The sequence below is a fragment of the Symphodus melops genome (genome assembly GCF_947650265.1).
Source record: "Symphodus melops genome assembly, chromosome: 10".
Lineage (NCBI taxonomy): Eukaryota > Metazoa > Chordata > Actinopteri > Labriformes > Labridae > Symphodus > Symphodus melops.
The window spans coordinates 7,502,335-7,517,805 of record NC_136700.1 but is presented as its reverse complement, the minus strand read 5'-3'; the positions used below and the strand labels follow the sequence as shown (position 1 = coordinate 7,517,805).

The following is a 15,471-nucleotide window of genomic DNA, read 5'->3' as shown; positions in this document are numbered from 1 at the left end:
TTTTGCTGTGTTTGGACCCCTTTATTAGACATGAAAGCAAAAGCGGATAACCCGTCAGTCACAATAGATTAAACACATTATGCTCTTGACTTCCTATGCAATTTATTTGAGACCATATGCAATTAATGTATTTCCATATTCCAACGTGAAAATAGAAAGTGCAAGTAATCCTCCAGGAGATTTAAACCAAGTGCAACAGGAGGGCGTTAATCTTATAATCCTCTGTGACGTCGTAATGGTCTCTCCAAGCTTATCTGAACTAGACTAACTTTCCCCTGTGGAATTCAATCACAGCTACAGATGGGCCACAAAGGGTAACGGGATTCATGCTCCCTGAGCAATTCAACTATCTCATCTGCTGCATCCTCATGAAAAAGTATCTGTAAACCTAATTAAATAAAGTCATATCTATATATGATATGAAAGCTATGATCTATGACCTCTTCTAAATTAAAAAAAAAAAAAAAAAAAAAAGTTCTCCCACTAAATGAAATATCTGCCTCAAAAACAGCAAATAATCACAGACCTAGTTTGACTTTTTTTCTACTTGAAATTTAAAGCCTAAAAATCCTTTTTTTGCTGAACGTCCAAAAAAATACAAAAAACTGGTTTTGACCAAATAAATATGTTTGGGACACAGTTCATAAAAGAAACCAGCAAAGTTACTGTGTTGTAGCTTGCTATTGGCTAACCGGAGCCGCAAGCTGAAGCAGGAGGTGACTGGACTGGCTGGAGAAACTCTGAGGTGAAGACGGCCTCTGCGTAGTCCTCCACGACGTCCTGAAACTCTGCAGCCACGTCAGCCACAGCCTCCGACAGCAGCTCATCTGCCAGACTGCAGAACAAGACAAAACAGAATCTAGTTCAAAAACCAAAGTGCAGAGTTAAAAGTCCAGCAGGTGACAAATCATGTTTTGCACCACAACAAATAAGTAGAGCTGTAAAAGTGAGCATGAATAAACCATTGAAGAAACCACTATTACTGGTTCATAAAAAACTGAACAAATCAAGGCCGTGTCTTTGTATAATGTTCCCTGACCTACCAGGTTTTTCTTTTATTGTTTATGAAATAGAAGTGGGACTAGACCTTCAAAAATGAGTGACTGAGAAGGTTAAAACAAATAATGATACAGAACTGGCTAAGGAATTTAAAAAAAAAAAGGAAATTCATGTTCCATTATTTTTAAAAACTGCAGAAGCTGTGATTAAAGCGGATTTTAACCTCACCAGTGTGTCGGACTTTTCGGGCTTGACAGGAAAAACTGAAACATGTGCTTCGCCTTGAAAGGCATACAGTGAATGAAAATAACTCAAAAAGTCTGGTGCGCTGGGAGCTGCACCGAACTACAGTTCTGTGTTTTGATTATTATCTAGGTCAACACACACACACACACACACACACACACACACACACACAGGGACGTAGGGGAAGAGTAAAAGTGACGTTTCCTTTTGGATCACTCTTGTTAAGCCCCAAAACACCTTGAGTCATTCGCTGTTGGACGGCCTGTACTCTCTTTGTGTGAATACTAGAACACTTTGCTCTCAGGACTGGATACAGAGTGAAGAAGCAACCATTAGGGAATGGATTGGGACTAACCATTGGGGAATTTTAATAACACTAATGTGCTAAAAGCCAAGCTAACGCTACTGAATGACCTTCATATTCTGTGTGATTAATGCTCCAAATACGACGACATCCCACCATAAAAAGCAAATCATCAAACACAGCATGCGCGAGTGATTGTGCAGCACAAGCTTGGTATTAATGTGTGAATATGAAGCATAAGTTCCTCCAACCGCTGCATAATTATCGTTTGCTGTTTTGCCTTGCATTTCCATACTCATCTGTCCACCACAGACAGCATACAAAATTAATAAACTTCAAAGGAAGCTTAACAGGGCTTGATGCAGGCATGCTTTCTGTTTTTGTTTTGTTTTTTCCCCATCAAGTTTTGCTACTTGGTAGTCTCCTACAGTCTCCTGGCAGCTGAGATCATCCATGATGCTCATGAGCATGTCATCACACAGGCAGGTTTCTGCACTGTGTCAGAAAAGCAGGGGGGGGAAGTACCTGCCTATATGTGTGTGTTTCCTCTCTTCCTGCACAAACCACTGACATAATTGGCTGGTTTCTCCTCACACAGTATTGCAAATTGCCCTCCAAACTAAAGTGCGGATTCATCCCTTGAAGACTTTGGCGTGCTGATAATGAGCCAAGCAGTCATATCCCATGGTAGGGACAGAATTTTGTAATCATTTTCTGAGCTCTGAACCTTACTGAGCTGCTCACAATCCAACGCGCCTCAATGCAGAGAAAGGAGAGATCTAGGAGTCTGAAAAGGATTATCAAACAGATGGAGTATATTTAGAGTTGGAGAAGGAGTCTTCTTGCATTGCAGCAACTTAAGGATTCTGTTAGGTATGTTAATGCATGAGTGGGTGGTAAGAAGAAAGACAAACACAAGAAATGCATCATCTAAGCATTTTTATCTCTGGTTCACGACAGATTCTGTGAAGCAGACCTTATAAAAAAAAAAACATGTCACCTGTCTGCGGTGGCCCAGAGGTTGAAGCTGTCGACATCGTGTGCCACGACCCGCAGGTAGGCCTCAAAGTCTTCTCTGTGTCTCCGGATGTTTCCCAGCATGCCGCTTGGCACAGAGATAAAAGTCCCTCGGCTTCGCTCCGCTGCACCTGGGAGGAACACGTTGCTGTGTGTGGGCCGCTGCTCATCTTGGGACGCCTCCTCCGCCAGGCTGCTCTCAGAGAGAATACTGTTTGGGAAGAAACACAAGAGGAGGCTTATGTTCTACGACACCTTTTTATTACCTTGACGCCTCACACTGTATGAAGGGCCTCTGAGTGCTGCGGCTGTGGAGAAGAGTTTATAGACGAGGAGCCAGCATGGAGTGCAGCGCTGTGATTGACCAGAAAACCCTCGTTGCTCTTGATATGCAGCCGAGGATGATGAATTTATCAGAGGTGTCGGAGTGAGCCGGGGCTCAGCTGGGCATTGCCGTGGTCTGACTTTATAATCCTCTCTGCTCGGACAAATCAGCCTGGCTCCTGCGACGGCACTCTGGGTGCTATATTTAGTGTTGCAGCAGCCACAGAGGCAAAGTGCCTCTCTATTGTGCTCGCCGGCCTCAGCTGAACTGGTTTCTGTTATGACTGTGGCGGCTGCAAAACTGCGGGGTGGCCATCAATATCAAAGTGCCAGCACAGTTAGCTCTGCTCCCAGTCCCAAAATGGATCGATTTGCTTTCTGACGGGCGTCTGAGGACAAGCAGGTTGAAAGCAACAAATGGAGCATCCTGAAAATTCCCTTCATTTTCATAAAGTCAGAAAAGCACCCATGCTTCCTGTGCCATAGTCCAAAACCAACAAGCAAGCCTATCAACAAACACCATCCAGACACTGTCTCCAAATAAGTCTCCAAGAGCAAGATCATTCTGGAGAAAAAGTATCCAAGCTGTTCCCATTATTATCAACCGAGATATAATTGGTCTATTTTGCCTCAAAGGACAAAGGGATAAGAAGCAACTGTATATGATGGCTGTGATGAATCCTGTGTTTCTGTGTGGGCTGTGATTGACATGGAAGCACAAATGAGACGACTGAATCACTAGAAAAAAAAAAAAATCCTCTTTCCATCATATTCGCCCACCCACTGTGCACAACTTGGCCTTCACGATACATACACAGACTCAACCAGACGAACAGCGCCGGCAGAATAAACATCAAGAGACCTTGAAGTTCATAATATGTAGTCTTCTTATTGTGCTTTAAACGCCCGGGCGTTGTGTCACCAGGGAAAGAAGACGACTTGGCAAAGGACTCGGCTCAAACAGGAAATCAAAAAGGGACACAGTCGCTGTTGAAGCTGAGCTGGACGGAGAGGAAAGAAGCGCAGAGAGGTGGTCGGCTGCGATTCAGGCCAGATTCACAAAGACCCTAGTGAGATCAATGGTGCAAGAAACAGAGGGAGCGTGGAAACTCACTGATTGATGCATTTTATTTAAGCAATGCTGAATTCTTTGATATCCCCAACGCAGCTCCTGGCTTGTTTGAAATGCCGTTTCCATTCAAATAAAAAGAGGAGGCAGGTGGAGTGAAAGAGCAGATAAGAAAACAATACATGAAAGGTTGAGAATATTGCTGAGTGGGCCTTTCATCCTTTCATTGATTTGTTTGACCTGCTGATGGAGCTGCAGGGCCGGAATTAACCAGGCAGGCACCCATCGGGGGGGAGGGGGGGGTCTGAGCTCCTCACCATGGATACATAAATCTTATCTGCCGCTCCGCTGATGTTTCCAAATATCAAATCTCTCACCTCATTGTCTCGGTGGCCGTCTGATAGTACTCAGACGAGCCAGCCAGGGTGAAGAATAATGGATGCTTATTTTGGAAATAGATAATGGAAGTGTTAAGATATTGGCGTTAATGTCAACAACTGCCTTCTGACAAACACTTTACCAAAGGCCTCTTCAGTTGGATGCTGACGTACCATAATAGCAGAGACTCAAAAAACAGCATGAACATCATTCATTTAAGAAAAAAGGAACGCCCTCTTCCTCTTCCTGTGCCTTTCCTACAACCTCAAAGAATACAATCAAAGACATCTCTGGCGGTAAGCAGGCTGAGAAATGTTGAATAATACCTAAGCTGTCACTGTCTTCTTCCTTTGTGAGTGTCTTCCGTGTGCGTGCAGCGCATGATGACACCGCTTCCCTTCTAATAAGACAGACTTGTGAGTCTCTGGGCCGACAAAATCGATCCATCGGGACACACGACCAGCTCTTCACATGTTCTGCTGTTTCACACCGTGCACACTCAAACCTCTCTCTCCTGTCACGCTGGACGCTCGAGGAGCCAACACGGGGAGAGGCTTTAGTGTCTCCACTCAAACTGCTTTGTAAAGGCTCTACAGGGAAATGTAAAGGAGAGCATAACTTGATTAATGGAATCAATAGTTCCCCATTCTCTGCCGTGTGCTGATCACTACACCACAGTGCTGACTGTCTGGACTTCCAGTATAACTACAGTACAATGGCTGCCATATTGAATCACATGTGGGATCCGAGAGGGAGGAAAAAAGGGGGACTTTCGGATTCGTCATGATCAGGAAAGTCGTCAGTTCAGGTTGCAGATGGAACACATCCACTGTCATGTAAACTGTAAGGCTCAGATCCTGGAAGGTGAAAAGCCCACAAACTGACACGTCCTGAAAACAGAATACACAAACTCAAACAGCACGCTTAATGTGCTTCTTATCTACTATATCTTCAATTAATCTGCCAGCTAATAATATCGGCCATTATTAGCGTATCAACTGACTATCGGTATCGGCTTATTTTATCTCTGATATGTGCCGATATTTACTGGATTTATTCACCGGTCAAACGACCTTTTTTAGTATGATTGTAATACACGAGCAGTCGTCCTTCACCAGCAGAGGGTGCTGTATGGATTTCAACAAGCATCATCACTCTCCAAGCGAACATGAGCAGCGACTTTCTTTTTGAGGGACAATCTTGTCTCCTTTAAAAATCTGTGTTTGAAAACTGCATTGGAATGATCAACACACAACACACGTGTAGATCTATAATCGACAGCTTTCAGTCGCTACAGATCAAAGATAGAGATCATATCCGGTATATCAGTCCTGCCCTCGTATTTGTATTTTGTTTTCTGTATTATTGCTTTGCAGATACAGACTGTAATTCTGTGTAACCCCCGCGCTTCCCTTCACTCCCTCTCCTCTGCTGTGGGCTGTAAAACTGTTGCACAGCAAGAAAAAATCCACCATGAAGAATAATCATTCTGTTAATAGTGCAGTACACTCTCTGTAACAAGTGTTCATTTTATTGGCAGAATCTTTATTGTTTCCTCTTTTGATACATAAATACATATTTGAGCCAGCACAGAAATCTCACAGCACCCCTTAGGTTTTTTTTAATTTGACTGTGGGAATTTGAATTAAACGTGAAAAGAGTGAAAGAGTATTTATCCAAACAAAAGCACTTAATAGTCCAAGCAGTGGGAATTATTTGGTTTGGTCCCCATTGAGAGTGTGAAAGCCGGGCGAGTAATGTGGACAATGTATTCAAATCGATGAGATAATTATTTCCCAAAATGATGACGAGGATCAATTACTGCGTGCCGAAGCAGTCTTGGAGCCAAGAAAATATGACGCGGGAACATTTCATAGACACGACGCTCGTCAATGCAAACAAAGTTGCCGCCGGCACTTTGCGGAGACGAATGGAAACGAGATTCTCTGACGCCACGGTGATGTGCGAGACGGCAGACGGCGAAGCGACACGCTCTCCATCGATGATTCATGTGCACGATTAGCATGCAGATCAAGGTTCCGACAGAAATTGAAAGTCATTACTCCAACTGTAGCAGAAGATGTCTTGAATGTTCCAATTAAAAACATCCACCAAAAGATTAACTTTAAAGAGAGTGCATATCAATCACTTCCTGTGAAAAGCCGCCGAGTGCGGAAATACTGAGCTGATTCATCGATCAATGTCTTTTATTTGTTAATGTTACATGATAAAACCCGACCCTCAAACCTGATTAAAAGTGTTCCCTTTCTTTATGTGTAACTCGAGTATCGTTCTTCAACAACTGTGACCATGTTTTCTACGTTTGCATTTCATTAGATTGAATTTTCAATCAAACTTTTTTCTGGAACTGGAGTCAGAAAATCCCAACAGCATCTCCTGTGATTCAGTGTGTTCAAAATGAGAAGAGAAAAAGGGTGCGGCAGGGTGCCAGTGCTGTTAAAGAAAAAAAAAGAAAAAGAAAAAAAAGGCCCTGTAAGGAAGATTGAGGATAAAGTTCTGCAGGCAGGTTTGTCTCTGCTTAATGCCAAAGTGATTCAGGGAGTTTCACAACAACTGAGCTGGCAGTTCTCAAAATGACGTGGTTCTCTTTAAAGAGCCGAAAGGCTGGATACCTTTGAAGTCAGAAATAAGTCTAAGAAAAACATAACACCTCCTTCGAAAAAGCGAGACACTAAATCTGTGCAGCCTGTGCTACGTCTGCCAAGAGAAACAGCGCTATTACTTGATGGAAGGAGAGTATTAGATGAGTCAGAGTCGATGTCGGGGCAAAGTTTCCATTGAGGGAACTGAACCTGAGGCAACCCAGGGCCGACAGACTTTAATTTGCTAATGGTGCTGCTTGAATTTATCAGAAGCAGCATCCTGCTGGCTTTGACTGTGTCAACAGTTTCTAGTCCTTCCGCTCTCTTTCCTCCTCTTTCGAAGTTCCCCCTTAATTGAAGCAGAGAGCAGCTGCAGCCAAAGCCCAGGGCAGCGGAGGGGCTCTCGGAGGAGTCGCTGCCAGAGTCAGGAATAGACTCAGCCCAGGGTACTGTAGCCACCAAGTGGCTTTTTGTGGGATGAGTAAAGCCTCCCAGTGGGAAAGTGTTTATGGGGCAGCGACACGTGATGTGGAAAAGAAACACTGCGTCTTTGAATAAACATGAAGCCCTGCACTTTTTAGAGGCTAGAGTCTAGAGGCCCAATTAAAACAACGGCTGACTTGCTGGGGGGGGGGGGGGGGGGGGGGTGTGATTGCTAATGTTGTTCTTTAATACTGCAGGGAGTCTTTAACTGCAGTACATTTATTCTCCCATTTAAAAAAAAAAAAAAAACACGTGTACAAAATCCGACCTAGAAATAAAAGACTAACCAAAAAACTTGGGAATGAGTTATGTGGCTCAAAGCCTGATACTGCAACCTAATTTATAATCAGGGGACACTGGTGATGTCTCTTAGAGTAGCATAAAACATCAAGGGGGGGACATCCAGCAGGAAACAATGAGTAAGAGTTACTGATTGAAGTGTCACCAAATTATACAGTTAACTCACCCAGTCTCCACCGGCCTCTCTAGGACAATATCAGCTGCAGAGCTCTGAATCAGCACTGGCCTTGTGAGCCTAATAGGCTGAGGAGAAGCTGGCCTGGAGCCCGGAGCGTGACACTGGGGCCCTGGGAAAAAAACAGAGAGATGAGAGGAGGAAGCAGTTAGAGTGTGAACAGAGACAGGATGAGGCCGGGGCCAAACAGATAGACAAGAGATGATTAAGAATGGTAACTATACAGTAGGCCTTTTCTTCTCTGTTGTGGCACTGTCTCCACCTACAGGAGACATCTGGGAAATAATCTCTCCATTGCAGTGTTGGAGGATGAACAGGAGTGTGTTTGCGTTACCTGGCGCTTCTGGTCCATTCCAGTAAAGAGGGTCTGAATAGCTGATCGTAGCAAATCGTCTCCTAACTTCCTCTTGGTCTCTCTGTTCAAGACGAACACAAACACACATTTCACGTGCCATGGTGGACTTCATCGAACATCATGATCAAGACTGGGCACTGCATCAGTAAACATCACAAGATCAAAGCAATCAAAGCAGTCCACGGTAAATATCAAACCGACGACTGATGACCTTTCAGGCTCCAGACTGACCTTTCATTGGCAGGCCTGTCTGCAGCTCTCACCTGTATCTCTTCCATCCGAAGTAGCATGCTCTCCAAGGTGGGGGCCTGCAGCCTACGCTGGGCCTCGTCCTGTAACTGTGCGTCTGTCTGAGCCGCCCACGCTGCCCGAGCTGTGTCCTCCAACAGATCGTCCAGCAGGGCCTCGCTCAGCTGCTCCGCGCTCTCTGCTGCCTTTGGAAAAAAAGGATCAGTATTAAAAACAACAACAACAACAACAACAACACAGATGAGAAAACTGTTTTTTTAATTCATGGCCAACACATTTTAAACAAATACAGCTTACCCTCTCTGCAGCCTGATCAGGCAGCCTATTCCTCAGGGAGGGGCTGATTCGGTTTCTGGACTCACTGATCCTCTGAGGAAAACAGACAAAAGCAAACGTGAAAAAAAACAAGGACATACTCTACTGTCCTAAATCAGAAAAAAATACGACATGCTCTACGTAACAGATTTAAAGCATACCAGATACCAGAAAAGTCTTTCCTACCTGAGCCTCGTCCAGAAGCGGCTGAATTCTCTCCCTGGCCTGCTGCTCGGCTCGCTCAGCCCACCGAGATGGTGAGACAAGTTCTGACCTGTAAATCAAAACACACCCACACTGCAAGCTGTCACAGAAGACGTGGTGAGGCTGAATCCGCTTCCAGAGAATGAGTCCCCAAAAAAAGCCTGATCAAAACAGGATACTGAGAAAGTCCAAGGATGGATGAAACTCATTCAGAAGCAACCTTCTCCTCCAGGCCCCAAAAACAACGACTGATTTCATTTGAGTCCAAACGTGTTCCATCCTTAAAAAGCCCAGGCCTGTATCAAATATCCAATTACTGCTTATCACAAGAATGTACACTGCATCAAGTGAATGCAGCCTCTTCCTGCTCTCCTATATAGCCGGCAGGAAACGTTTCCATCAGCTGTATCTTTGTGTTTTAGGAGAAAGAATCATGAACTAGAATACTGCTGTAATGTAATCACAGTTTGATGAGCTTTATGGCTTTATTATGCAATCACTACTTCCAAACAGTAAGTGGATATTAAGGAACATATGCCACCTCTCGCTGACAGGAGTTTTGCCACACTAACAACCTTCATTATTTTCTGTTCTATTGTTTGGAGGTAATTATGCCGATGTTGTAAACGACAATATAACTGTTTATTTCATTGGGAGGTCTGGTGCTTTGTGCAGTATTCAAGCTTTCTGTGTGGACAAAGAAAAAAAGTTTTAATCACTATTTATTTATATACTGGCTGTAGGTGGTGTTGTATTACCCAAAATGTGTCTTTGTCTTAAGACAGGTCTCGAGACAACTTTTTGAAGGTGTACGTCTCGTCTTGGAATCGAAAGCATTTTTCATCTCGGCCTCAGGATTTTAAAATCGAGGCCGCCACTGACAGGCTTCTTTCCACATCATTACTGTGGTTAGAAGGAAAACGCCACTTTCTAAAAGGACTTCTTGAACCTTCACTGTTTTAGTGTGTTACAGGCCCGCTGCAAACAAGACGAGGATTTTCGTTGATAGTTGTCGCCTTGCTCTCGTCTCCGTGTCGCCCTGCCTTTGTCTGAATCTTGACTCTGTCTCGATCCCTTAATGTCTCGGAGCATCCTGCTTTTGGGTGTGCCCCGGTCTCTGTTAGTGTGGCCTTCGCTACGATACTAGATATTGGAGACATGTCAGCTTGTATTATTATAATGCCTGTGCTGTAATAGTATGAGTGTATTTTGCACAAGCAATTTGTACGGGGGATTTACCAATCCTTAAAAGTAAGCTCTGACTTTATAATCTGAAGCTTCTACCCTCCTCAGATACTTCAAGTATGTTTACACTTTAATGATAATTCTACCCAACATTAATGTCTGAATGCGTTTCGTCTCCTCTTTGCTTGTCTGGTCGAGCTCTCTTAGTCTCTGCACGGTCATCTTATCTAACCAGGCTTTCCTGTACAAAGACAGCAATCACCACATGAAGCCAAATGAAAACCTTAATTAAGCAGTTCACATAAATAACCCATAATCCTCAGCTCCACACCAGGGCTGCTAGTCTCCGATTAATTGCAAAGCAAATCTGTAGTAATTAATATTTGATCAAACCTGAGACGTGGTGTGGAGTACTGAATCAACGAGGTGCATGTAAGCAGTGAAAACAGGCAAAGCTATTAATCACTTATGAAGAGAAATGGCCTCAATCAAGCAGGCGGCTGGATTAATTGATTGGAAAGAATTAACTTTGAATTAGAATCAAACTGTTGCCGAAGGCTCTCAGCGAGTGGGGGTCCGACAGAGATTAAAAATACCTCGCTGAATATAGTTAGCAGGATTCAGTTATGATATTTCCCCCCCCCCAAGAGCTCATCTAATTTAAACTGTGCATCAAAAACGAATTAAAGAAGCAGACACTACAGTTTTCATTGTTATGATAGATGTGATTAGAAGAATCTGGCCTTCACCTTAATGCTTCGTTTTGCGCTCCTGTTTCCGTTTCCAAGTTCAAACCAACAGACACCTGCTTGTGCTTCGGTGGGCTCAGTGACGGCTTCAAGGGAGAGAAGAGACAGCGAGGCTCTGCTCTTCTTCTTGGAGGGGATCTGTTGAGACAACAGCAGAAAAAAAAGGGGGCTATCCAGTTAACTTGGAATGCGTTTGTTTTCCTGCGTCGCTGAATAAACTGTATATTCTCGAAAGATTGTCTCTGGGTTGCCCTTAATCTCACCGTGAATGTCAGCTCGTGTCAGTCAAGCAGGTAATTATATTTCTGATGAATACAACTCACATCCACCTCCGTGCTGAATAGCAAACAGCTTCACCGATAGGCCTCTCCTTTGCACCGATTCACGTGTATGTGTTTCAAAGTGACTGTGTTCAGAACACGTTTATTGAAAGAGCATAAATGAGCTGATTCATGCTTTGATGAAAAGTGTCACCTTGAGATTCAAGTCCCTTACATCATCAATACAAAAGCAGTTTAGGCTTTTTCAAAAAAAAAAATCTCATGTGTCATCAGCTGGAGAGAGAGAGAGAGAGAGAGAGAGAGAGAGAGAGAGAGAGAGAGAGAGAGAGAGAGAGAGAGAGAGAGAGAGAGAGAGATAAAAGACTCACCGCTGTAGAGGAGGAGAGTGAGGGGATGTAGGAATCCAGGGCACAGAGGGCTCTTTTTGAGGGAGCTGGTTCACTCTGAGCTGTGAGGAGACTGTGGGCTGCTGGAAACCTGCGTCTCTCTTCTGATTACGCTGTGACAGAAAAGGATCAAATTCACGTTTGGACATAATCCGTACTTTAATTGATTGGATTCTGTTAAACTATTTTATACAAATTCACGCAAAATAAAATGGCTTCAAAGATCATCTGAAGCCTTTCTGGAGTGTTGAAACATCTCCTTTTCAGTGTTCCTTCCTACCTTCTCAGCCTTGTTCCGATACGAGTGTAGGGCCGGTGCTTTTCTGGAGCCCATGTTTGTCTGAGCTTGAGTTGGCTGCTCTCTCAGCTCCCTCTGTTGGGCGAGTCTCTCCAGGCCAGCCTTGAGTAGCTCTCTCCTGTTGATGAGCTGATGAGGAGGTGCCGATGTTTTAGGCTTCTGCACGGCCCTTCTCCTCCCTGCTGGAAGACATGAACATTTCTTTTTTTGTTTTGTTTTTGTCTGTTTTTTTTTTTTTTTTATCTTCTTTTCTTTCTTTTTTTTTGAAGTACAATCGAATAATTGCTACTGCTACATTAGCTCAAATGCTTGTGAATGGCTTTGACAGACATACATCTGGTCAGAAGCTGCTCCAAGACAACATTGCCAAATAGAAAATTAACCAGCACTCTTGATAACCAGCTGGATCCCCACTGGCCTCTTATTAAGTGACACGGGTATCTAAGTACTGCCACAAAAGACGTTTGTTTTCAAGGAGAAGTAGCAGGAGTTGAAGCTCATTGTAGGTGTTTGTGTGTTCTCTACCACAGGAGGCCTCTCTGCGCAACAGGAGCCAGCAGGAGTCAAGCTCTTATAAGATTATGCAGCAGGGGCCCTAGGGCCCCACTTGTGCACTTCGGCTCCAGTTTTCGATGACTTCAACTGGTCTTCATGGCTCCTTATCAATCTTCAGCCGAGTGCGTCCATTGAGGCACAGCAGGGGGCCCAAAAAACATCATTACAGCAGGACTAGTTAACCCCCAAGAGAGTAAATCAGCTGTCCTTCTTCAAGAGGTAAACATACAGCTTGCTCTCTGCGTAGCTTCAAGGCCCGTGTGATGTCATCACACGATCAAACACTCACCATGGAGACCTCTTTTGGGATTTGGCGCTTTGCTCGGTCCTCGAACCAATGAGGCATTTGGACCCTTGGGTGCCCTTCGAGGTGACATGCTGTTATGGGGAGACTTCCTGCGTGGAGGACATGCTTGGGCCTGCTTCTTCTCAAGCATCTCTTGTTTATTGAAGGCAGAATCCAAAACCTTCAAGGAATTGAGTAGCGAGACATTTAAACGTTAGATCAGAAATACACGTTCGCACGTGAAATCACACTCGCAAAAATTATGACTCAGCAATAATTTTTCACGAGCTGTATGATGTGTTTTTTGCCCTTTTAAATGAAACCATGCCAAAGCACTTTATTAATTCCCCACCTCCAGTTTCTGCAGGATGTCGAGGGCCGTCTCAGGCACGGCTGAACCCTGCTCCACCTCAACCTTTGCTGAGCACAGAGAGAGCTGACGGATCAGCTGCCCCAGCTCTCTGTGGTAAGAGGGCAACTTTCCTTGAGACAGATCTGAGAGCTGGTGGATGACAGCCTGCAAGGTCCGGAGTGCCCCACGGTGGGCAGCTGCAAGTCTGCTGATTGCCGTGGACTGAAAAATAGAAAAGATATGAAAACATCTGACATTTTAAAACGGATGTCTTTTTAATTTTGTTGATGTCTTTAAGCAAAATAAAACTCATTTAGAGAATGAAAAGAATGCTACAGAAACGGTGTCAGTTGAAGATTATTATTATAATATTCAGCCCCATCATTTTCAGTTTAGTGACGGATTTAGGAATAATATACTACTACAAGCAAGTCCACAGACCACGTGGTGTGTATAGATACATGGTGCGCATGTAGAAAACTTTTTTGTGGTAGGCAGGAGGACAAAAATTTAAATGAACTTTTTTTTAGTTATTGTACACAGTGAAAGAAACTGTTGAAAATCTAAATATCAATAAATCTGTATCAGTGACAAAGTCGTACCTTTTTAGTGTCCCATATGTTCTGGTATCGTAGTTTTGCAATATCATCTTGAATCTCTTTTACCTGTAAAAAAAAAAGGAGAAAAAAAGTGGCGATGATCAGTTTCTTTAGATACAAGGCATTTTAAAGAGTCAGACAAGCTTCATTTTCAATGACACTGGACGGAGATTTGAACACCTGTTGTTGGAGAACATAAATCATACGTCCTGATCGGGCTGCCTGCTTCTGTCTGCGCATTTCCAACTTGTACAACTCTTCAGGCTCCAGAGGCTCCTCTACTTTGTCTCCTGTTGTAAAAAAAAAAACACCCTTAGTGAAGAATATAAATTAATGTTCAAGTTTTGTAAAAACAGAAGATAAGTGTGCTTATACGTTAAAAACATTTTTTTAACATCAGCCTGATTCAAAAAAACTGCCATTTTTACCTTTTTGTTTTTGATCACCTCTGTTGGCTAGCTCCTCGACTCTCTGAATATACACTTCCAGCTCATTTTGCAGTTTGTGGATCTCATGACTTAAAGGAGCCTCTTTGTCTTTTTCCAACTTCCCTGGGCCAGGGTCTCTGGTTGGGGGTGACTGGCCAGCATGAAGTATGGGAGAAATGGGATGTCTGTGGAAATTGTGCACAAACAGTTTGGCTCCAGGCCGTGCAGCCTTCTGTTTCGGACTGGAGGCCTTCAGATTCACTTTAGTCGGAGTGGCTGCAAGCTCCTACACAAAGACAAAGACATCATTTGGTCAGTTAAACAGCAATCCTTCGTTAAATATCATACTATTTATCAGTTATGATTACCTGAAGGAGCTCTACGTCGCTTGTGTCAAGAAGGGGGGGCTCCTGAGAGGTTTTGGGAGGGGATTTTGTCAGTGACTTTCGGCGCCTTCTCCTCAGATCACGCTTTGCGAGCTGAACTGCAGCCTGCAGCCTCTCCTCAGAGAGCACGCTGAAGCTGAAGGAGCTTCTGGTGCTGTCCATCTTCTCAGGCTCCTCTGTCTGTGGCAGAAGCCTTTCAATAATGATGGGGGCTGGTGGGCGCACATGGGTGGCTCTGTGGCCAGTACGTGCAGGGATTGCTTCATTGAACAACAGCTGTGGGTTTGAAGACAATCGCTCAGACATTATGTGATGATAACATTCACGATCTTCTTTCTCACAAAGTATCATCAGTTCATGACACAACTATGCGGATGTATCTATAGAGGACATACAGTTTATTATTCGCAAATGATGGACTCACCTTTGTTTGCGACATCCCTGTAAAATCCCTGCGGTTGTGATCGTTTCGAGTTGAACCTAAAACAAGCCAGTCTTCACCTCGGCATTGTTGTCCTAAAGGAATCTGTGGGTCCACTTTTCAAGAGCTGGGCGGTCACTCCAGCTAAAATACCAGGCTAAGAAATTGTTAGCATTGAAAGCTAGTTACGTTTTTAAATTGGAATTCGTTAACTAACTCCCAAAGTCATCCATTCGACCATCTTGCTGTCCCGTACGGCTGTTTTTTTTTTCATTTAATATTACAAATTAGTGTATCTAAAGAAATCCATGATCAAAGTAAAGCTCTATTGAAATAAAGCTCGTGTTTATCTTTTTAAAACGTAATCTTACTTCAGCAACAATTTGAAACGCCGCCATGACAACAACATAACGCCTATTGACGGAAGTGCTTTTACTCATAACGGATCGTACGTGAAGCCAAAAATCACCACAAGCGCATTTTTGTATGATAGATTAAATGTATTTCAAGGATATTTTTAAATA

At 43.7% G+C, this 15,471-nt stretch overlaps 1 protein-coding gene across 2 annotated transcripts; it reads right to left on the bottom strand.

The window, feature by feature from the left end:
- kiaa0753 (KIAA0753 ortholog) lies at window positions 1–15,387 on the bottom strand. Of its 2 annotated transcripts, none has more exons than XM_079354791.1 (17): window positions 14,951–15,387; window positions 14,509–14,802; window positions 14,141–14,426; window positions 13,893–14,002; window positions 13,716–13,778; window positions 13,114–13,335; window positions 12,765–12,942; window positions 11,903–12,102; window positions 11,605–11,735; window positions 10,956–11,093; window positions 9,004–9,091; window positions 8,800–8,871; window positions 8,517–8,687; window positions 8,233–8,314; window positions 7,890–8,010; window positions 2,550–2,777; window positions 1–835 (listed from the first exon to the last, which is right to left on the bottom strand). In XM_079354791.1, exons 1-17 carry the CDS (start codon window positions 14,963–14,965, stop codon window positions 688–690), a joined length of 2,547 nt encoding a protein of 848 aa, XP_079210917.1. In that variant the 5' UTR covers window positions 14,966–15,387; the 3' UTR covers window positions 1–687. The 2 variants fall into 2 exon arrangements, with proteins under 2 accessions (XP_079210917.1, XP_079210918.1); XM_079354792.1 differs by having other exon boundaries at window positions 11,903–12,099.
- Between the last annotated feature and the right edge of the window lie 84 nt (window positions 15,388–15,471).

Excerpts from the sequence above, each read along its gene's own strand:
- kiaa0753 (XM_079354791.1), bottom strand. Across the intron at positions 14,003-14,140 it reads AGGTGATCAAAAACAAAAAG|GAGACAAAGTAGAGGAGCCT; the intron begins GTAAAAATGGCA and ends TTTTTACAACAG. Across the intron at positions 12,943-13,113 it reads ACATCCTGCAGAAACTGGAG|GTTTTGGATTCTGCCTTCAA; the intron begins GTGGGGAATTAA and ends AATTCCTTGAAG.